The sequence below is a fragment of the Anas platyrhynchos genome, chromosome 7 (genome assembly GCF_047663525.1).
Source record: "Anas platyrhynchos isolate ZD024472 breed Pekin duck chromosome 7, IASCAAS_PekinDuck_T2T, whole genome shotgun sequence".
Classification (NCBI taxonomy): domain Eukaryota; kingdom Metazoa; phylum Chordata; class Aves; order Anseriformes; family Anatidae; genus Anas; species Anas platyrhynchos.
In genome coordinates this window covers 5798835-5823561 of record NC_092593.1, presented here as the reverse complement: position 1 = coordinate 5823561, position 24727 = coordinate 5798835, and the positions used below count along the sequence as shown (strand labels likewise).

General features: G+C 35.0%; 1 protein-coding gene across 1 annotated transcript in view; it reads right to left on the bottom strand.

Moving 5' to 3' along the window:
* The window catches only part of LRP1B (LDL receptor related protein 1B), a 669075-nt gene that overhangs the window by 245491 nt on the left and 398857 nt on the right, over positions 1 to 24727 (bottom strand). The window contains exons 8-11 of the mRNA XM_038182072.2: positions 6706 to 6928; positions 4180 to 4351; positions 2022 to 2165; positions 369 to 605 (exon numbers count right to left, since the gene is read on the bottom strand). Coding sequence (XP_038038000.2) covers positions 369 to 605; positions 2022 to 2165; positions 4180 to 4351; positions 6706 to 6928 — 776 coding nt within the window. The remainder of the gene's footprint in view (positions 1 to 368; positions 606 to 2021; positions 2166 to 4179; positions 4352 to 6705; positions 6929 to 24727) is intronic.

Below are 24727 nucleotides of genomic sequence, written 5' to 3'. Positions count from 1 at the left end.
TGTGATACAGGTTGTAAGTAAGAAGTCTCACAATATTCATAAGGACATTGGATAGTTTAGTAAACAATTACAGGAATTACATTATGGATCCACTGTACCTACTGAAAGAATGCAGTGGAAATGCAGGAGTATAGGCTAAACAGAAAGAATTTGCAGCAGAGCAATTTAACCAAACTTAGCATTCCTGCAGTACAGAAAAATAAATAGGAAGTTCTAAAAAAAATAAATGTATCCAACTCTGTTCAAGGTCTAGTTTGGGTCTGTTTTCAATAGGTGATTTAAACAAAGTTTTAAATTATCTGTAAAGGTCAGTTCAACTTCTCCTGAGTGAGATTCTCTGAATGTCACTATCAGTTAGCATTGCCTACCATCTTTGAGGATTGTTTCTCGCTCTGTGCCATCAATTTTCTGTCGTCCAATTAGGAAACTGGTAGTATCAGCAAAGTAAATGTAATTGGTTTCGGCATGGAAGTCCAGGGCACGAGGATTGACTAAGTTTTCTATAGGGATCATGTATTCATCAGATACTTTGGTATTCAGGTCCATTCCCCGTATTATTCCTGGGCGTCCCTTCCCATAAAAAAGAAACAATTCATTCTTTGGTCCTGCAAAAGAAAGATTACAAACATAAACAACTGATGCTGCCTAATCTTCTTTACAGTGCATAATGTCACTGTTTAATTAACCAGCACAATTAGTGGGGGAGCAGGAGCGTTATTCAATACCAAAAATTAAACTTTCATATATTCCAAAGGTATCTAAACTGAAGAAATCTAGCTAATTACATTACCTTAATTAAAATACAAATTACTTCAGTGAGCTGCTTACATCTAATTATTTTTTCTATAAAAGTTCACACTGAAAAGAAATGCTAGATCACAGAATAACTTTGCATCTAATGTAAAATGCACATATATAGCACTGCAGACATTTAATTTTACAATTCATTAGGATCTATCAGGGTAATGTAGACCACGACTGAAGCAATCATTAGATCTAACAAGACTGTAAACTTCAGCAAATTCAAAACACCATTTTTTTTTCACCTGAAGTTTCTAAGACGCAAACAAAAAGTTACGGTAAAATTCTTTAAGATGGGAAGGAATATAACAAATTGACATGCTGACTTCCTTCATTCCTTCATACTGAGATACAAAACATGGATACTGATATTTCCTACTTTTTTTTTTTTTTTTTTTTTTTTTTTTTTACAGTTTCCTTAGGTAGGTTAATTACAAATAACTGAAGTTCGTTAAGGAGATTTTCTTAAAGATACTTACAAAAATCCTTAATACTTCATGCTATAAGTATAGCTCTTAAAATTGTCTAAAACATATTCTTTTCCCAGTGCCTCTCAGTGTTTTTTTTTTTTGCTGGAATTGTTCATGCAAACAGGGAGAAGATTGACTGAGGTCAAATGCAGTTATCTACCACCATCCATCAAAGCATTTAGTTGCATACCTTTCTTTTGAACTAAATCAATGTCATTTGAACAAGAAATCAGACAAAAATAGACTCATAGAATCACAGAATGGTTTGCGTTGGAAGGGAACTTAAAGACCACCTAGTTTCCTCCCTCACCCTCCCCCTGCCATGGGCAGGGACACCTCCCACCAGACCAGGCTGCCCAAAGCCCCATTCAGGCTGGCCAGGGATGGGGCAGCCACAGCTTCTCTGGGCAGCCTGGTCCAGGGCCTCACCACCCTCTGAATGAAGAATTTCTTCCTATAAAATATAAACACATAGTTTATACTTTAAAAAAGAGTAAAACTGGGAACTTGTGATGATTTTTTGAAGTCTTTTAAAGAGCATCCCTGATTTGTCACTTCTGTGAACTGTGAAACCATTTTAAGGAGTGAAAAGAGTATATGAATCAAATGCCAAGTACACGTTGCAAAGCAGTTTTACCTGAAAACAGCCCATGTGACAGCCCATATTGTTATTGATTTCAAGTTAAACAACACATTAACTAAGACCTGAAATATTAGCATCTGGCAAACTGTTTGATTTCAGTAACATACTTTTGCATGACCTGCCATCGCTTCCCAAGATGAAGCCAGTCCTGCAGCGACAAGTCCGTGTTTTGTAGTTGCTGCTGAGCAGACAGATGTGCGAACATCCCCCTGGCATTCCATATGGGTCCGCCTCACATGCATGGCTTCTGACTACAATGAGCAAAAAACAGCACAATGGAAATCCAGTTATGGTCAGATAACATTTCTATATGCATCAGTATGTAGAAAAATTTAGACAGGGAAAAAAGGGATTTTTTGTTTTGTTTTGTCATGATAAGTCTTTCCTCATAATATAATTACAAAAGAAGGTGTTTTTTAAGGTGATACCCAAAGGGGACAAACACATATATCCAAAGGACCATCTTGTGCCTATCAAGCCTACAATGCTGTATGGGATAACTCCTTTCTGAATGAGTTTCTGTAGAGTTGTTTGGTGGGCAACACTATGCTGGGATATATGACTTTCTTTACCTTTATTTGTTTGTTTGATTCTTTTTGTTTGTTTGTTTTGTTTTGTTTTAGAGCAGAGTGAATCTCATGCCAAATACCCCATTACAGTTCACTATATATTCAACAACATTACACAGCAAATTTTTTGGGGAGACACCTGTGCAGAAACTAAAGAACAAAATAAGTCTTGTAGCATTTTCCTCATATTTGGGACAGAAATTCAACTAAAGCACAGCTCTCAATTAGCAGATTAATATATCAAATACACTTTTAAATATTATTTAAGGCAAATAAGATCAGAAAACAAAACAAAAACTATAATTCTATTTTGTATTTACTACACTGACTTAGAAGAGGACAACAGTATTTTAGCTCAAAAACTGCTTTTCCTATCTTTCTCCTTCCCCTCAAGCTTCTTAGTTGTTTTATTTATTTATTTATTTTTAAAAAGTAATCCAGTGTTTTAAGATCAATATTGTTAAAGGTATACATAAACTCTACCAAGTTCAGACAGCCTTTACAGCAAATCTTGACAAGCAACAAACACGTCCATTCAAAACAAAAGGAGCTGCAGAGTGAACAAAGGGCAAGAGGAACAGATTAATCACAGGATGTAATAAAAGATTACACTGTGCTCATGTCTCTGCTATACTATACTCAACCTCTCTGACTCCCTCAGGGGTACAAGAGGGAGGCCTATAGCAAGAAGAGAGTCTTTGCGGCCTCCTTCAGATTCTGACATCTGCAAAATCAATGCATTCAGATATAGAGTAAAAATTAGTTCACCCAATCAGTTATAGTTTGCTATCACTTCAGAACCATCCCTAAAAGCAGTCAGGCTGTTTAATAACATTGATGTTAATCACTAGAATTAGTGTGTTAGCTTTTACATCCCAACAGTCATGACAAGGATTCTAGTATTTACTGCTATCAGTCATATATTAAAAAAACAAACAAACAAACCAAAAAAAACACTCATAATTTTGGATCTTACTAACTTTGTGCAAAGTGCCCACAAATCATACTGATGTTCTGAGAGCAGAAAGTTATACAATCAGACCTATGATTCAAGTCATATGGACCTCAGAATTTGCTATTTGACCAAAAATTCTGAGATTTTAAAAGTTTTTCATTATAGACTAAAATGGGGTTTTCTCTGACAAAAGTCAAAGATTGTATTTATCAAAGTGAAGGAAAACTTAACAACAATTTCCTGTCTCACCAATGACTCTGCTGACAGGTTGGAGGGCTACCTGACTACATCTCCATTCTTTTTGGCAACTCCAAAGACTGAGGGAAGGAATTTTGACTCTCTCAGGGGGTACAGCCTGTGCAGAAAGCAGGTCCAGAGAAACGAGGAATCTCCAAGGTCAGATACCCAACCAGGTGGGAAGTATTGGACACAACAATTTTGAGTGTTAAATTCTGAAAGGCTGAGTGTGTGGATCCAGAGCACTTGCAAACCAGGGCTCTTAGGCCATTCTCCAAGTTGAATGTTCAGGAACCAGTGGTGGGTGATAGGAGGTCAGGAAGTGTGAAAACTGGCAGTGAAGAAAACAGAAGACTAGGAAGGTGAAGAAGTCACAGAGAGTTCTGCTGTAGTGTCAGCTTTTCACTGCACCTCGTGAGACATCTTTATGGAAGAATAGTCTTCAACACACATTCACCTATTAACTCAGTTTACATTTCCTAGAAAGAAGAATTTTTATCTCACCTGCTGTTTGAGTTCTTTTCTGGTACACACGGATCCCTTTAGCATTGTCAAGTCTTATAAGAGACTGAACATCAGTGCCATTATATCTGTTTATCTGTAAAATGCTGAAGTTATCTGAATTAACTGCATATAAATAGTTTTCAAATACTGCCAAACCACAAAGATGCCTAACCTGGAAAAGAGAGAGAAAAAAAAAATCATTATTTTGGCTGAATGTTGTAGGTATAGCCATGTTTTACGAACATTAAATAATAATGTGAAATGCACATGGCAAACTACACAAAATAGTTTCTCAGTATGTTGATAAAATTAGTAAAAAATACATGGAAACTACACTACAAATGTAGTTCACACTCTTTTAATCGACAGTTTATAGTGACTAAAGTTTTATATAAGAAAGGAAGAAAAATAAGAGTATTTAGCAATGTGTATTCATTTAGCCTTTGAATTTCCTTGGTTCTCTGTCTTTTAAATTAAAAACACCTGCATACTGTGTTAAGCACAACAGTTTATATTAGTATTAACTAATGTTAATTAACTATTAATGCCTAATATTAACTAATATTATTAACAACAATTCTCTAGCATTAACTAATAAATCTAGTAAATACAAATATTTAAAGGAGTCTATGAGTTGAATTAATGCATTTTTTCATTGTGATATAATCAAACACAGGTAAATAGTAGTGCAGAATAGTCTATCTGAACTTTTTCTTTTTTTTTTTTTTTTAAGTAAATAAATAAAGACACCGTTTCCCAAGCTATACCTGAGATTCTTTTGTTTGATAGATTTGAATATGTTTTTCATCACACTCTACTGCTTGTTTCTCAAAAAACAAATACTAAAATTTTATTCATCTCTGATGTGCATGGGCACACTGATTAAAAATTACCTAAATTTAGTTAGTCAATTAGCCAATAACAGCTCAGATATGATGTGTTCAATAATCTAGAGTTTATGCTTGATTTCTAGTTTTGGTATATTTAAAATATCTCACTGAGCAATCTTGAAAGCAAGAGTTGGCTGGCAGATGTTCACAAGCTGAATATCTTACTAGTGTAATCAATAAATTATTCACCACAAAGTATTTACTCAGCTGATTTACTCCCAAATTCAGACATACCTCACAAAAGAAAAACAAAAACAACCCAAAACCTGTTGTGCATCAAATATAATCAGTGCATCAGTCCTTCCTGGAAATTACCCCAAGCTGACCAAATCTTGCCATTGTATTCTGCTTTTAGCCATTTAAAAGAAAACAACTGAAATCAATTGAAGTATTTCATTAAGACCCAATAGAAATACAATCCAATTAGAGTAAGACCAGAGATAAAAAAGAAAACAGACTTGAAAATAATGATGAATCTGTACCAAATTGTTGAATTCTCCTCTGCATTATAATCCTCTTTCTTTCCTATTACCATTTGCACACAATTTAAAGCTTTATTATTTGACTCCCATGAGAGCTTTATATTTACAATATTAACAACGTGACTCTTTACAATGCACGTTATAATGCCTTAATTAATTTTTATTTAATTTATTCGTTTCGGCAGTTTTTACTTCTCATAAAGATTTTCAGCTATCTTATGCATGACTGGAAATGCTTGCTATAAAGAACAATCCTTTGAAAGCTGTCCAGGCTATCAATCAGAAAGGCTGTATCATTTGGAAAGCATGCCTTTTGATATGCTTGTACTTATGAAATAAAGTTTAATCCCTAAAATTTCTTTAGAATACTTTGCTGATTATGCCAATTATTTGAGTTTTGGTAAACAGTGTGTACCTAGAAGCAAATAAAGAATTACAGCAGAATAGGTAAATAGGTATCTGCATGTATAGGTATCTGCACACCCTGTTTAACCTCAGGCAGAAGCAGATGTGCCCACACCAGCTCAAAGAATGTAAGTAGCAATCAGCCAATTGCTTGGTCTTTGCTAATTTTCCCTCAGTTTCCATGAGCCTTGCAACTGTGTGCAATTGCTACCTACTACTCCATTCTCCACCCTGAAACAACAATAATGGATTGATATATTCCTGTTCAAAAGCTCATATGGTCTTAGCATTTGTATTTATGACTGAACATCTGGATCAACTGGGAAAAACACCATTGCTATCAACAAAATATGATTTAAGGGCATCCTGATCGGTCTGAACAGGTGAATATCTTTTGCTATTCTCCTGTTTCTTTAATATTCTGCCTCTTAGTCTCCCCTTCCTGAACTGGCCATGATGTTAATAATTCCCTAGTATATTTCCATTGCCTCATATTTTTTCTCCTGAAGTCTTTTACGATGAGGACTGACTTGCATGGTGCATTGTTAATGAAGCACTGAATGGAAGTTTGTTTATAGGTTGCAAAATATGCTAAAAACAAAAACCTGTAGAAAACAAAACATGTAGGTGGTTCTTTTAATGTCTAATGCATATGAAGCAAAAAGAGAAAAAAAATCTCAAATTACTGTTAGCATTATGCATGTTCATTTATTGGTATCATTTTCTTACATTTTCATATAAATACCTACTTGTCTGCCTTTAATTACTGTATGTCTCTTTCTCCCTTCATAGTCTACAACTTCCACATTATCCAGATAGATGTCAACCCAGTACACATATTTATTGATGAGGTCTAGTGCAAGAGCAGTTGGCTGTTCAATTTTAGAGTCTACTATCCATGTCCTGTTCATTCCATCCATGTCACATCTCTCAACCTTGGCAACGTTCCCATAGTCTGTAAAGAAAAGCTTTCTGTAGAAAGAAAATAAAATGTTGTAAGTTTCAAAGGGTGTGAGCATTGTGCAAAGCTCCTGGTGGCACTGTGCAAAATAAGTTTTCATTCTGTGTTGTATCAGGGTCCGTACCTATCTACATAGACAATCATCAGTGATTAACAAAAAATTCAACATATCCTCTAGCAAATTCACAATTACATGACATTTTCTTAAAGCAGAAGGTACAGAAGTTCTAAATGCATTTCCTTACACCACAGGTACACCCCTCATGTAGTACTCAATTTGTTTTTAAGTGGTCAGTATACATATGTACAGAGACTATATTAGTACATTAAATATATCTATATATCCACTATTTATTAAAAATATGGTAAGATAGTTATACGTACCAGAGAGTGGCAAAACCATGAAGCACTTGGATGGTTTATACAACAATTTGTTACATACAAGGTATTACAAATACAGTGATCCACACCATCAAGCTTTTGAAAGTATGTTTCTAAAGATGCATTAGGCTGTAGTGCATTTATATCACCTTGGAATATTCAGGACAGGACTACCAACTATAAAAAAACTTTTTAAAATATTTCCATAAATCCAATGAGCCGTTCCATTAAGAGTAATAGGAAACTATCTAAGATGTAAAAATTCCTAGTGAAGCTTCTCAACCCAATCCTTCATTAGAATTCAGTAGATTTAGTACACACAAATCAATCCTGATTAACCTGACAATATTTTAACTAGATTAACTATTTGTGAGATTAAATTGCACTTATTATCAAAGACCACCTTGTCATGATTTTAACATGTAATAAAGAATAATATGATTCCAGAGGGAATGTTACTTAAACTACCTGGAGAATCAGGATTTCATTTGCAAATGAAGTGAATTATCTCCTACTTATTACCATTTCTGGTAATAACACTGCATCAACACTATATAAGGCGTGTTTATGTTGAAAAGCAGTAATTTATAGCCTTGTAACACCTCATAGAAATTCAGCATTGTAGTATGTTTTAAGCTAGAAAGAATACATGGTTTCTGAATAGCTAAATGAGACCCATGTCATTTATTATTAACATCTTCAAATAAATAAGAATACAATTTAAATGTAGTTAAAGAGTGTTTCATTGGAAAAATACACAAATTAGAACACCAGTAAAAATATTGAAGGCATAAGAATTATCTGTAAGTACAGCAGCTGTCAAATGTTAAAATGAATTGATCACAGAATCATAAAGTAGGACTTGAGGAGAATTTGAAAGGTCAAGTAGTCCATCACCAGGCCATAAGGCAGAGTAAACTTTACCTATAACATTCTTGAGGGATAACTCCATTCCTGACTGGGAATCTGATTAATCAAAATACTTTTGAATTCCTGTCTCGTCCTTTGTTGTAATTTTGTATCCCAGCTGTACTTTAAGAGCATTTTAAAAAGCACACATTTAACATTCTGGCCCATATAATCAAAATGTGCACATTACAGATGATATGCAAAGTAAAAAAAATATGTCTGCAAAGCAAATATTTCATTTGGAATTAAAACAGCCAAAAAAAAAAAAAACAAATTATGTGACTATCTGTGTGTATACGTATTTAATCAGCAATAACAAAATCAATACCTATTACATTTAAAATAAGTTGTTAAAGCATTACATGTACTCTAGTTGACAATCTTTACTTTTGGGGATCAGATGTAGATTATTTAATGGAACTTTATATCTCAAGATTCAATTATTCAAATCAAAGCTCATTTTGCAATCACAGAACCAAAATGTGTTGTTGCTGAGATCAAACACACATATATCTGTATACATTTCTGCATACATATATACATGTGTATACATATGCATATATATATATACACACCTATATCTCTGTTGGTGTAGATATAGATCCTTATATATATACATACATACACAGAGCAGCTACAAAGACCTGAAGCTTGACTTCAAGCTGTCTCTTTACTTGATTGCTTAGTGCACAGTATTCTTGCTCAAGATTAATGTTTCTATGCGATGTCAGAAAACAGACTAATTCACAAGTTAGAAATGATAATTCTTTGCCTTTTGCAGCTATTTCTCTCTGGGCCATTTACAACTGATCTCTTTTTAGTTCAGAAAAAAAAAACAAAACAAACTGTATGTCAGAAAAAGTAGATACAGTAAAGAGAATCTAATTTAAGTTGCTTGTCCACCTTTCAGGGATGGGGAGGTCATTTCTTAATTTTCTAAATACCTGGTTTATATTAACACCATTTGTGCTAAGTGAGCTATCATGACTTAATGTGTAAATAAGATACTTTTTATTTTAAAAATAAGGACTCTTCTCCTGAAGACTGACAGTAATAAAACTTTATCTTTTAATGTAGAGGCAAAAGATAGAACAAGAAAATAATTGCCTAACTGCCGTTGTATGATCAAAGAACACTGTAAATTAAATTAAGGAAATTAGATACTTTACCATGTAATCTTGAAATACAATTCTGTATTTTAATACTAGTAAAGATTTTTAGAATGAGGTTTAAATCAGAATTGCATTTCTAACACATGAAGCTGACCCACAATTACACTGTCTTTCCTTTCCTTGGGAGTTCTCAAAAATATGTTGTAGTGGTATTTATTGCAACTTAGACTAATTCTCCTGCTCACAAATGATGCTGGAGTTGCTTATCCATTTTCAGCAGAGGATGGTGACATCTTTTATCAAGTCACAGAACAATTTCAGAATGAATACCATTTGCATTTGCCTGTACAACCCAAGCACTACACATTAGTACTGACCTTGAGGGACCAGCTCTAACAGGGACAGGGAGATCTGTGTTCACTACAGCCCTTATAACCTGAGACTACCAATGAGGATGCTGTCTGGGGCAGCTACAAAATAGTAAAAATTTTGGCTGTAAACTGATTTTTTTAAGGCATGTTATTGTTTGAGAGTTCCAGACATCTTCACGCACAGAATTTCTGAATAATCTCCCAGCTCCTTGAAACTGTCCAAGATGCATATTCTGCGCATTGGTAATTAAGACTAAGAGGGGTCATATTCTTCATCAAGTCCAGGTGCTTTGCAGGCATCAAATATTACTCTTTTTTCAAACTTCTCAAACTCATTAAAGTATTTTGCTATTTTGTCCCAATGACTCTTTCAGAATTCTCTTCCAGAATGGTTTGTTCTAACAGGTATGAATCTACATATAATAATTTAATGACAATTTCTTCAAGACTAAATTATAATCTAATGATTTTTGCAGCACACATATTTGGCTTAAACAGTTCTTTTCACCTGTCTTTTCCTCTGGATGTATTTCTCAATAGCAATCAAATTCTTCCACTGTCTACTGAGCAGCTAGAGCTAAGCAAACAAAGTCAATCTGTCTCATCTCATAAGGCAGGTTTTTTATGTTGCCCTTCTCTGCAGTTATTACAATTTTAGGTCATGTTATTGACCAGTGCATGGTCAGCACTGGATACAGTGTTCCAGAGAAGAGCTTGCTGGTGTCTATACAAAGGCACCGTAACTTCCCTGCATCTGCTGGAGATTCATCCATCACTGCATGGCATTTGCTATTTTCACAGCTCTATTACACTGCTGATTTACAGTCATCCTATCACCAGCTATTACATGCATCCTCCTCCCTCTGCTGATTTCCCAGTTTTCAGATGACTTTCTTCAGGCTATGAAGTGTAACCCGTTCCATAACTGAACAGCTAAGTCTTAAAAACTTATGGTTGGAGTTTTTCCAACAAGAGTTTGATTCCAGCTAGGAAAACACAGGGATTACTCCCCCACCATCTGAAAAACAAAATATCTGTAACATTTCAAAATATCTTCAAATGACAAACCCGTTGACTGCAAACAACAATAAAGTCATGTTACCAAATAAAAACTAATTCTAAAGAAGAATGCCATCACCAGACAACAGTAACAGTGAGTTTTCCAGTCCCTGTTCTTATACCTGTGGTCACAGATTCATCTTTCCTTCCCTTCCCCCAACTAGTAAGATGGGTCTCCAGAGGTCTGCTGCTCTTTTCTGACAGAAGACATCTGTCCTGAATAGGAATTTCCTTTCAGACCCAGACAGTTACTTTCTTCAGCTGTAAAACATGATATGCCTCCCTTATCGCTGTTGTTTATTTCCCCCAACTTCTCTTTTGTCACTTACTTCTCTTTTCCAAGCTTTCAATCACAGCATTCATGATCTGCCTATCTCATTAGCCTTGAAAGAAATATGTGCCCATCATAAAGCCACATTTGGCCATTTGAATGAAAGAAATCTTAACTTCTTATGCACCTAAGAAGCCATATAATGGATAGCACAATCAGATAATTTTCAGGGGACACCATCTCACAATTCTGCAACTCTTTGGCAAAGAAAAATAAAAAATGCATGGAACAATACATGGTATGATGAAACAATTTGCAAGTTTTTTTCCTGACACATACAACTGTGCTTCACGGTTGAGTTTATTTGTGTCATTATTATTTTTCATTCTTTATTACCCTCCTCAATCTCTCATTCCTCTTTGTAATAGGAAAGAGGTACACTCATAACCATGTCCAGAAACTTATGTATTCAGCTGCCAGGTCCCAGACTTTAAATTGTTCCCTGGACAACGTGCAAGCCAGCCTATTTGTAGTTCTTATAGATCCTCTAACTCCCAAGTTGGCTCTTAAACCTCAGGTGTTCCTTCAGTGCATCTCTGGAACAGGAATGTGTTATCATACAGTAACCTAAATCCCTCATGACGACAAGCAAAGCACAGTTTCAGGAATGCTCAAACAAGACAAACAAATGTAGAAAATAAACTATCACATATCTGATTGCACAATGTGATTTAAGACCAAATGAATGAGTGGGCTGGGTAGCAAAACAGTCACAGCCTATCCTCAGGCCAGGGCTGGGGGAGCCCTGGGTGCCTCAGACTCTCTCGTGGGGTACCTCGGTCTCTCCCTGTCCTCTCACCTGGGTCACTCCAGATGCCCTAAGTTTTAGGAGCTATTAGAGAAAGCCCAGGTCTCGAATGACCCCTTCAAACTCTCACAGTGTTTGACTGACTGGACCAGCACTGGCACTTTGCTTGTCTCAAAGAAATCCACACCTCCACAACTTTCCCAGTAACTGATATGCTATTTTCACTCAAGGTTTTTCCTCTGCTTCCACATCCTATAGGGTTACCTAAAGCTCACGTTTACTCTGTTGTCAGTGAGGCCCAACCCATGGAAAATGCCACACAGCAGTTAAATGACAGTGAAAATACCACTTTCTGCCTCCACATCTTCTCTCTTCCTCTGGTTTTCTGTTACCCGAGATAAGGGTTTGTTAGCATAAGCACTACGTGGTAGGAAAAAAAATAAGGCTTACAAATGTACTGACATTTAAAAGATAGCACATTCTACTTAAGCTGAAGAACCAGAAAAGGTGTTCTTCTGAAGTACTTACAGGTTCACTAGCTTAGTTTCAAAAAGATGGGAACTGCTGGGGTAGGTTTTGAAGGAAGAATGAGAAAGAGCTTGGTGGTTCATGGGGCAGAGTCAAATGCAATGAAGTTTCAGCAGGTGTAAATTAATGTAATGTATACAGAGAGAAGGCCACTTTCTTAGACAAAGTTACTGCCGTGGACCAGATCTATTCAGATTAAAGGAAAAGATTTGCAGTATATCTCAATAGGAGTTGAAAGAGGGGTATTTAATTTCCAGAAATTACACCGAAAGGATCATTATCAAGACAGAAAGCTTCTAAAATATTCTGTTAATCTTGGGACAAGTCTTGTTTAATGAAAAAAAAAACTAACTGTATGCTTTGGAATGTACGAGTAGCGCCAAGTTATCAGCTTTTTTTCTCATTTTGATTATAGCATGGGAAAAACTCTGAATTGGAGTATCAGATGTGGGATGAAATTTAATAACATGAAATAAATAATAATAATAATAATAATAATAAAACCTGTTTTAAAACTAATAAGCAGACCTTTGGAATTGATTGGCACTCTAGGACACACTGTAAATACAGCAAGATACACTGCAGGATAACTAAAATTATGCGGACTGTGATGAACAGGGAACCTTCTTCAGAAGAGGTGATCAACTAATTAAATAAAATGACTGCATGAAAATATCCATGAAATGCTCCACTGGTAAACTAAAGCTTGTGGTATCGGGCGATCTTTTAGCTGTATGCTCAGAAGGGGACTGTCATGTAGTGTTCTATCTGATTTCTTCTGCATGTTACCTAAATGAATGTAATTTGATTTAAATAAAATTGCACTTAATTAATAGTATGTTTTATAGCATGGTGCAGGAACATTTTTTCCTTTTTGACATTTAAGCTCATTCCTGGACTCAGTAGTTCTCTTTTTCATCTGCATCTAAAGGAAAATTAATCAGACACATTGACTTGACGCGTGGTGGTAAATGAACCATGGTCATTAGCGTACCAGATGAATCTTAGGTACTTGCTTACACATCAAATTTAAAACATTTGCTACATTTTGGGCAAAAGGCCTTTGGATTTGGGCTTATTATTATTATTATTATTATTATTTTATTTTATTTTTCCTAGTACAATGCAGCATCCAACACTGTAAGAATAACTTCACGTTAAAAATTCATGCTATTTTAGTATTTTAGCAGGAGTAACAACCAGGAGTTTCTCCAGTGTCATGTTTTACCTTTTGTAGCTGTTTTTGGAATTAAATATTGAGTGGGTATTTTGGGGGCTCATAGGAGTGAAATTCTATTACAGCTCCTCCCTGATTTCTGTAAAATAAAGGGAAGACACACGTTTCAGATGTTCATAATATTTTGGATTTATAGTAATGAGTGCAAATAGTAAAATAATAATAGCATCTTCTCATAGGGAGCTGTAGATTCAGTGTCACACAGGAAGCAGCAAAGTGCTGAACAGATAGAAATAAAACTCGGTTAGACAACTCCTTTGCACTGCACAGAGCCTAGCTCAAACACACCATTTGTTCCACAAGAGAACATAAGCGAAAACAGCAAAACCTCAACCAAAAGCCTTAGGGGGAACATTTGTAATAAAATATCTTTTTAAACAGAAAGCACCAGTTCAAACAAAAGTTTTCTTATTTGCTTTAACACAGAGAGCAGCTTGAGCAAGGAACAGGGTAAGCAGGTGTGAATTTGGGAAGGGATTAAAATCCTATCTGGTTCACTGAAAAGGTAGCTACAAATTGTGACAATCCATCTGGTTCTTAATGAACAGAGCAACACAATGCAGGAGAAGAGAAAAATACTGCAACTATTTTTTCTTCTTCTTTTTTTTGCTACTCTAATTGCCCATCATTAGAAACAGACCTAACACAAAACAAAATTTGCCTTCTGTCAGCAGGAAGAAAAAAAAAAAAGAGAACACCTCGATATCATTTCCTTAGACACACAGACATGTGCGTGTTCAGAAGTGTTATAAAGTGAATGTAACACGGTAACTCAGGACTGTGATTTATTACATTGCTTCCATTGAATGCATGCCTGTTATTTTACCTTATCGGGACAAAATCTTGCATAGAATTTATCATGTTTGATTCTTTCCTTTTCACTTTTGAGGGGATAAAAGCCTTCATTTTCTTTTTTCTTAGGAATGACAACCAAATGTACATTTTTTTAAAGGTCATAACGACCCTTAAAAAGTTTTGCATCCTTCATTTTCCATCAAAATAACTCTCCAATCTACCATTTCTGAGTGCAGCAGTAATAATATATGACAGTAAGATGTAAAGTTAACTTTCTTTCTTATGATATCTTTACACAGTTCCATTTTTCTCTCACAAGCTATACTTCACACACAAAGTAAATATGGAGCAAACCCATATGCAGCCCACTATGTTCTCCTTCTTGCTGTACATATGAATTGAGGCATGAATTTCTGTATGTGCTAAAAAACCTACATCTGAAATACAACAACAATAAATCAAAAGACAAACACCCACAGAAATGAAAATCCAATTCATAGGTTTTGCTATAGAATACAAATGAAAACAAACTTTGTGTTACATGTATTCTTGCCATAATAGTTAAATTTATTTTTCCCCGGCTAATATCAAGATTAAAGTGATAAAACATAATCTTGAAAAACCGCATCCTTTAGCATATACCACAGTTATTCTTGCTTTATCTGCCATTCTGCCTAAATACAATTCAAAACCCTTTAATTGAAGCAATGTAATTACCTTGAATAATTTTGTGCAGCATTGGTGCATTTTCATCACATATTCTCTTTATTCTGAAGAAAAAGATGTTGTCTGTATTTTGAAAATTTATTCCAAATATAAAATTCTAGGAAGTCAATCAAATGTCTTTTATGTCTATGTCAATGTTTTTTCTTAAAAATATGCAAAGGTTTAATAAATGTTATTTTTAATTGCAAGACATGTTGCAGATGTATTTAGGGCCTCATTAAGGCTCTTGAACATTACTATTTAATTCGTCCAGTTGTGTGCTTCTACAAACTCATCAGTTAAAGTAAGAATAAAGAACCATTGATTATTCCCATTTTATCAGAAACCAGCTGTGCCAAATTACTGTGTTGATCCACTGGGAAAATTCAGTTTTTAAAAACACTCACACTGTCCTGTAACATGGCTTTCTATAACCACTTAAGTAGACTTTTAAGACACAACAGCCAAATAATAACAAAAAGTCTTTCTATTTTTTTAGTGTAGTCTATATAAACCCCAAAGTATTTCACATACAGACTTACATATTCATAAAATATGTGTTTACACCCAAATCATGCACACACTTCTCTTAAAATCTGAGCATGGAGAGAACATGATGCTGAATAAAGTTCTTGGATTATCTTAACTAATTATTTCTGAGGATTAGATGGTCATTTTAAACTGCTCTGTATTTTATGAGATGTGCAAGACACAGTGAAATAATTTTGCCAAAGAAAATTAAAATTCTGTTTTCATTGGAAACTCAGGGTCTGACATATCCTTAAAAAAAACAACTAAAGAGTTCTTTTCAGTGTAATATTTCATATTATTCTGCTTAGAATGATTTCTGGAACAACAAAATGGTGCAATTTGACCATTTATAATACTTACATGAAAACAAGTACATAACAGAACATGCACACTCAAAGACTTATTTTCGAAGGTTTAATTAGGATTGTACCGAAGTGTTCTCAGATAAATAGCCAAAACACAGTACTTTTCCTGATGCTATTTATTTTTCACTATATATTATTATGCGCACTCAGACTGTTTTTTTCTTCAACTCAGTAAACAGCCTTTTCCTTTAGCTGAAAAGAGAAAATGTTGAAAATTGCTTTTAAAAAATAGGATTTGGGGGAAAAAAATGAAGAAGAAAACAAAGAAAGTTTTGTTAACTGTTCAGTACTTACAGGGATAAAATAAAATAAAATAAAATAAAATAAAATAAAATAAAATAAAATAAAATAAAATAAAATAAAATAAAATAAAATAAGAACCAAGAAAGTGTGCCTGACCTCCAACCTGGTGAGATTCAGGCTAACAGGAAAGCAGGCTGGAGCGTGCTACATCTCACTAAGTTCAGCTAAGGAGCAAATGCAGACAACATTGGCAGTAGCCAGCTTTTTAAAAATGGTTGTGTAGACAGAGTGGGCTATTATTTCACAAACATAATCCTGCTTCTCAAGGGTTTTTCTTTCTCAGAATTTGAGACATGACCCTTTCAATCCAGTGTGAGGAATTTTAGGTTTGTGAACTGTTTGGCACTATGAAATGCAAAACTAAATATTCAGTTTGTCTGGGATTTAAAGTTACGCTTTGTACATCACCTACATCAATCACTACAGATTTCTGTTTTAAATTAAGAATGCTAGGTTTTCAAACTTGTGATTTCTGTCAACCTAATTCAATTTGCATTAGAGTTATAGAGAATAGAAAAGGAAGCATTGTTTGCAATATTAATTTATTTAAATATTTATTATTAATGTGAAAAATACATTTTAACAGTTCTTCCTCATTGGTATTTTATGACCTATGCCAGACTAAATGTCAGTAATAACTGGCATTTGAGAACCTGTCTCATCCATCTCATACAGAAAATGCTACAATAATCATCATTACAGGGGATTATATTAAAGTAATCAAAAATCCAGTTTGCAAGCTTAAGGAACCTCGGGGCTCCTCCTTTGCATGCAGAACTGGAGAAAGGCTAGGATTATATTCACAGGTTTAGTCTTTAGGTCCCAGAAGCTTCAGACCCCAGCTTTTAAAACTGATGATTTCAGGTCATGATAAATTAGCTCTACACAGCAAGGGTCGAATTTACTTTCCAACAAATTCATGAATGGAAAATGTATCAGTGGTTTTCAAACCCAATGACATGTTTCTAACTCTGGAAATCAAAAAGTTGTATACTGGTGGAAGCTGACTGGTTTTCAGTGGGAACTACTACTGCGGTTCTAAGCATCCTTTCACTACAGCAATGAGAAGACACACCTTAAAGAACAGTGACAGTAGTTCTTCAATGCCACTGGCCTCACAGCTCCTGATTTTTAGATTAAAGCATTAAATTTAATTAATGATACCAAAGTGGAAGATGATCTTGGAGAAAGACAGGCCATTCTGTGTAATAACTAATTTGACAAAAATTACACTTAAAAATGTATTTTAAACACACATATATTAATTAACATATAAACTATACTTCAACGCAATCTTTATACATGCTAATAATCTCACCTTATGCCAAAGGTGAGCAAATACATCTCATATTTGATCCACAGAAGCAAACACTGCTAATACAATGAATTGTTGTGTTGCTGTTGTGTGCATGGCTATTTAGCATAGCCCAGAATACAAGATACAGTTGATATTTGACAGCAATGGACAGATCATTATCACCATATGCAGCTTTCCTTTGTAACAATGCACTAGACATTACAGGTTAGGGAATTACTCCAATCTAACTGATTATTCTACTCATTGAGCAGCAATGAGGAGGTACGCAGGCTCACCAAGAAAAACATGTACAAGCTGTGCAAAATAAAATAAAAATAAGATTCTCATCTAACACTTCCACATTTCTATTTAGAAATCATCCTTCTTTAATATAATTATTTTTAAGGTAACAAATTCCAAAGTGAACATTAGAACTTGTCCTAGCTCCTGAGGTTCTGACCAAGTACCTTCTGCTGGAGAAATTGCTTCAGACACTGGAAGTTAACAAGGTTGTGCAAGTCTTGTTAACAGCACATCTTTATGCACATCTGCAGAGCCCGTAAGCTCTGCACCATGGATTCTTAGCTAGAGCATTATTTTATGTCAGCAACAACTGAATTACTTGATGCCATGCCTCCCGTTGGCATTTAGCAGCTTGTAAAGAAAAACAGGCAGTTCATCTTACCCATTAACTGCCAACTAAGCAAGTCATTTTGTCCCCAAAATTGTATTACAAGTTAAATTAAAAACAAAAACAAGCACTGGTCTGAAACAAAGATCACAGACAAGGAATTATCAAGTAAATAGAAAGAAAAAAAAAAAAAAAAAAGAAAGAAAGAAAAACATGATTTATACAGTATCGTAACATTTGAAAGTCAATTGGAAATATTCTATTTGTGTTATTTTATCTCTTCTGAGATCAAAGACTCTTTAAATCTTTCTGATGTATTGTTCTTAAGGTGTTACAAAAAAGAACTTGGTGTTGGTTAAATGACTAGTAAATTGGTCGTACTCCACCATGGAAAACAATCCAGTGTTTTGCTGTTGTTACTCCATCCTTAATGTCTTAACCTTGAATTTGCAGTAGCTAGTCATAGCAGGAAGGCAGTATTATTTATATTACTACTAATAATTAGTGCCTAATTACTAGAACTAATAAAAAAATGGATAGAAAAGTGACTGATATAAATACAGGATATAGAACTCATGAATGCTGATTTGAAACACAAATACATAAACGACAGCAAGATTTCCATTTTGACTTCCAAAGATTGCCACAACTGAGAGCTCACTGGTGACTTATGCCATTACTAGTTATATCTCCACTGTGACAGAGAAGTTATACAGATACTAATGGGCCAAAAAGGGTCATGTATGCTGCTTTAGTTAGCAAATGTTTTCCTAACATTTTCCTCAAACTTTTACTGAATGCTGTGAAGAATACAAGAGAAAAAGTTTCTATACATTTTCACGTACATGTTTCTACATGTAATAAACACTGACAAGGGAGTGAAAATTGATGGAGGTTGTGTATTTTGATGCTCAAAGTGACTTAGTTGAGCTAGGGCATAGAAATACCATAGTACTCATGGTTCTCTCATGCACCTGCATTAGTCAAAGAATGGACCAGTTGTGGTGCTCTTGTATTTTATGAAAAGTGACGAGATACAAAAAGAGATACAAACCACTGTGTAAAGGTTTTTGCATCTGTAGATTAAGGTTTTGAAAAATGTCCAAATATACTCAGATGTCAAAATTCCCAAGAGTAGCAGGTGCTCACAACTTCCAAAGAAATTACTCAAGAGTTCTGAAAGCCTGCCTAGAGAGAAAAGTATCTGCTTTGAGTATTATGTCCTCCTGGAAATATAAAGTATAACCCACCCCCTCCCCCCCCCCCCCCCAAAAAAAAAAGTCTTTCATTACTCTGCAAGCAACCCACTAGCTTTAGGAAAAGGAAAGAAAGAAAGAAAGAAAGAAAGAAAGAAAGAAAGAAAGAAAGAAAGAAAGAAAGAAAGAAAGAAAGAAAGAAAGAAAGAAAGAAAGAAAGAAAGAAAGAAAGAAAGAAGGAAAGAAAGAAGGAAAGAAAGAAGGAAAGAAAGAAGGAAAGAAAGAAGGAAAGAAGGAAAGAAGGAAAGAAGGAAAGAAGGAAAGAAGGAAAGAAAGGAAAGAAAGAAAGAAAGAAAGAAAGAAAGAAAGAAAGAAAGAAAGAAAGAAAGAAAGAAAGAAAGAAAGAAAGAAAGAAAGAAAGAAAGAAAGAAAGAAAGAAAGAAAGAGAGAAAGAGAGAAAGAGAGAAAGAGAGAAAGAAAGAAAATATAAAAACCCTGAAGTACCAGGTGCTGCTTACTTGGTCACAGTAATATTGTAACATCCGCTGATTTCCTGCTTAAAAACAAACAAGCAAACAAAACAAGCCACCTGTCCACCAATAACTACATTAAGAACTACAACCTAATGACCTGCAATACTAGTTCTGCATGTAGCTAATAAGTCAAGAAAAAGTAATTAGGCTCTGTGGAGCCACGTGCATCTGTATGTCCTGCTGTCCAGCCCTTTTCACTGGGACCGTGTACTTCCTGGCACAATTTTCACAACAGAAGAATTACAACGCACAGAAGCTCAGCCACGAAGGCAGAAACAGGCCAGAGCATCCAAGCGGGATGACAACCAGAATATTAAGATGTGGTGATAAAATCATTTTTGCAGCCAAACATAATGGTGCAACCAAATATCCCCTCATATACTGGGGACTTCCAAAACCCTTTCATGCCCCTTATCGAGCTGAGAATAGCTTCCTACAGCTAAGCATTAACACAAAGGTGGATTCCCCTATTTAGGATACCAGACATACAATAATTACAGTACTTCTAAGAGGAGCTTAGATACCTCCACATCTTTCTTTCTTCACTACAACTTTTCATCATGTACTCATAAATTTAATGTGTAACTCATCCATTCATGCAGCTGCTTAAATACGGGAATCAACATTGTCACTTTTCTTTTCCTCAACCAAGCTATAATAAGAAAAATAGATTGTTTGGGGGATCCTAAGGATTTTCAGTAATCTTGGATTCACTGGAATTGCTAAATACACAAACCTTCTGAAAGCTGACCATACAAAAAACCTTTTCCTGGGAATCTAGTCAGAGATAGTTTGCATTCAACAGCTTACACTGTTGTCTTCCCTGACAATTTTCAGTGGAGACTAAATTAATCTTTATTAATCTTTTTTTGAGCTTCATATTCAGCAACATAGAATATTCTGATGTGATTTATAGAATGACTCTAGGGTAGGGTTTACTCACTAATGACCCCTTTTATGAATGGGATATATGGGAGGAATTGCTTTTTGTTCTTTATGTGTGAGCAGTGATTTGATAGGCTAAGATCAGAATATTCAGATTTCACTCACGTCTTTGTAAATGTTAATGCTAATCTATGAACTCTGGAAACGAATAACTTACAGTACTGCATAATTCTTATTATTTTACAGGAGAATGACAAACATTTATTATCTTCCATTTATGTTGAATTTTTAAAGTAAAATTTGGTATTATGTCCTTATCCAAATTCATACTTTATTACAGCACTGTTATTAATGTCAACCAGTCAGAGTTGAATTTCATTCACAAGTTGATAATCAACTGAAAATATGAAAAGCTTAATATGGTAACTTCCCCTCAGGAAGAAAACAAAATATGATATTTTCTTGGTACAATACTGATTAAGATCCACTATCTACAAACCACAGGCACAGAACCTGCCAGTCAAGTTAAATTTTTTTGTGTGTGTATGTTCATAGCTGTTCGATGAATGACATGTAGACAATCAAAATTTATTCTTACAATAGTTTGAAAACTGATAAAGAATTGTTACTACTCATGGCAAACAGGGATTAACCTAATTTACATTCTTTAGTGGCCTTTCCTATCTCCCATTCATGCAAAAACTTTGCAACTATTCCTAAGATGAATGGTTTAAATGTCTATAACAGTATTCCCCACTTTGTCTTGAAATGTACAGTGTTTTTTTGTATTTATTCCTCCTTCCCTACCCACCCCCCCCAAAAAAAAAAAAAATCTTATCCACAACCATACTACCTAAGACGTTGCTAATACATAAACAATGTGATTTTAAAATACCAGAAAACCGAATTGGCAGGCTTTTTTTTTTTTTTTTTTTTTTTTTCTTCACATAATATTCATAGGCAAGTTCTAATCCTGTGTTCTCTCAGCTTTCTGCAGGACTACAAATGTTACCTTTGTTCTTCTGAAATTTGCTTGAGGAATTGCTAATATTCAGAATTAACACATTTGGTTTCAGTTTTTTGGAAGATGATAATTGCCACAAGTGATGCTGCATGTCTGAAATTTGAAAGATCGCTCAAATTTTGCTCATTATTATTATTTTTTAACATGAGTTGTTGGCCTGAAATTTTTCATTTCATTTCAGTGCATCATCCCAATCCTTACTCAGTCACCTGCTACTGTTTGCCACATGAAGCTTGTCTCATTTCAAGAACAGTGAAAACCTGTGCTGTCATGACAAAGTACTTGATAGAAATGTCATATCTGTAAAACACTTAGCATGCTTGTTACAGAATTTTGAATTTAAGGAATTAATTAAGCAAGTGACTGAAGCTGTCACCTGATCCAGAGCAACAGCAGCTAGTTCAGCTTACATTTTTCTTTTTTAAAGTGTCAGTAAAATGTATTATCTTTGTTTGCAGAAATGATTGATGAGATTTAGTCATATCTCCCACCCCCAGAAAGAAAACTAAACCAAACTATGTACAAAAAAAAAAAAAAAAAAAAAAAGACTATTTCAGGGAAATAGTGGACAAGTTACATATATAGATATGTACGTAGTGACAGGAAAATCAGTGTTCCCAGGTGATTCCTGCATACCTTGGTTCTCTATAAATTCTTTCAAACATCAACCTACGCTGCATAGATTTAAAGAGGAAGATGATGATTTTTAAACATAACTAAATCAGAAAAAAAAGGCATGAACAATTGCAGAAATACGGAATAAATATGCATTTATTGCCAACTATATGATTATATTAATGTTCAAAGTAAGTTACGTAGGCATGAACCAATGTATCGATAGCTGAACTCTCCAAACCACCTCACAAACTTAAATACCAACGCCTAGAACATTTTCACACTCAAAAATCTGACAATTATAACTCATGCCATTGAAAATATATGAAATATGATAACAAAGTATTTATGATGCATCCCACCCAGTCTCATGGTCTGCATAAGTGTTCACTAACTCACTCAAGCAGTTCCCTGCCCCTTGGTCTCCAGGCCACCAGACACACCTGTTGCATTTTAAATCTAAGAAGCTTTATTAATTAGCAAATTAACTTTTGTTTTAGGAAAAGAAGAGACAATATAAACCCCACTAATAATGCAGGGCACCTTATGTCACACATTCCACGGTGGCAGCAGAAGAGGAGGTGAAAACCTCTTTTTCCAACCCCAAAACAGGGAATGGAGCTGCACAAAATAGAGCAAGATTGATCAGTGGAGATTGCTTTTATTAAAGCAAGTGATGCAGTTTGAAGAAAAGATTCACTTTCAGGCAGACAACCCCTCAAGTCTGAAACCATATCATGGTGTGCAGGAAGGTTTGATTTCCTTATTTTAAACCAAACTCGATACAAACTGACAACAGAGGGAAGTGGATCGGAGTACAGCCTTGGGGGTCTTGGGGAGGGGGGCTGGGGAGCTGCTTGTTTGCCTGAAAGCAACAGTCCACAGGCATAATTAATAAAATATATTTTAAGACTATTTTTGTTATATTTATACATTATTTTATTTGCCATCAGAAAAATAATTAATATCTACTTTGCACATTAATTGCAAAGGCAGTCAATTTACTCTAATCAGCCTGAGGTGAACAGAGCACAAATTAAGTTGAGTTTTTTTTTCCCCACTTTGTTTCAACTTAATTGTCCTCCTCTGAAAAAAGCCCAGTGAATAACCTTACAATTTCCAGAACTATTTTAATCAAATTGCTTGCTGGTGCCTGTGACAAGGTGGTAGATAGCCTGGGCTGGAACCTACAAACGCCCCCTGAAATAAAGCAGTTATTTCCTTTCTTACCTCCTTAAAAGATGTGTTCCTGGGCTTTTCACTTTTTATACCAAAAGAGGGAAAAGAGCAGGACAGTAAAGATACTACTTTATGTTCCTTACAGGTGTTGCTATGTTCAGCAACCAGTAATTGCTTCATATAGCTTGTTTCTTGATGGTGCCTGGGTGTGTATACTTGTCAAAGCATGACGGGCACAGTGAGCAGCAGTGACAATCAGCACAGAAGATGGTATGGTGCTCAAATCCCAAAGAAAACCTTGGCAATATAAAGGATAACCCCCAGGGACTTAAGGATGCAGTTGCTTTCAAGAATCCTGATTGCCTTCTTCCTGTGTCTAAACATCTTTGAAATGTCATCTTCATTGCTGGGAAGTGAGAGTCAAACAGGAATTCACAACCTGAGTTCTGACCTCCAAATCCCTGCACAGCAACTAGAGGGAATGAAGCACTTTGAACTAGGATGCACAGTAGTTGTATTTAACTACGAAGCAAAATAACAACCTTTCTTTTGTTGTTGTTGTTGTTTTTGCTGTTGTTGTTTTGTTTTTAATTAAACTAGTAATGCAGGCTGTCCTATTGCTGAACTCAATTAAGTATGATGGGGTATGTTCAAAACATGCTCTTCAAGCTCTGCCACTCCAAGTCTAGACTGGAACATCTGATCTGCAAGTATCAGACTGCTGTAAACAGGCAATAAATTACCATCTGAGCCACACGCTATTAAACATGCTTCAGAAAAGCTAAGACTCATTTCAATACCTAGGTAGCAGTTGAAAAACTAAGGACAATTTAAAAGGTAAGGAAAATTTCAATTAAAAAGTGTACATTGGGGAGAGCAGGACATTTATTTTGTTTCTTGGTTACGTTATTCCTCATTTGGAATTTTGGTTGAATGTTTTATCAAGCAATGATTTTGGTATTACATAAAAATTTCTGCTAAGAAGGCAGAGTTTACAATGCTGTGACAGACAGCCCACTAGCTGGCTTAAATCTTTTATTGACTAGAGGTGATTTTCAAATCTGTATGCATCCAT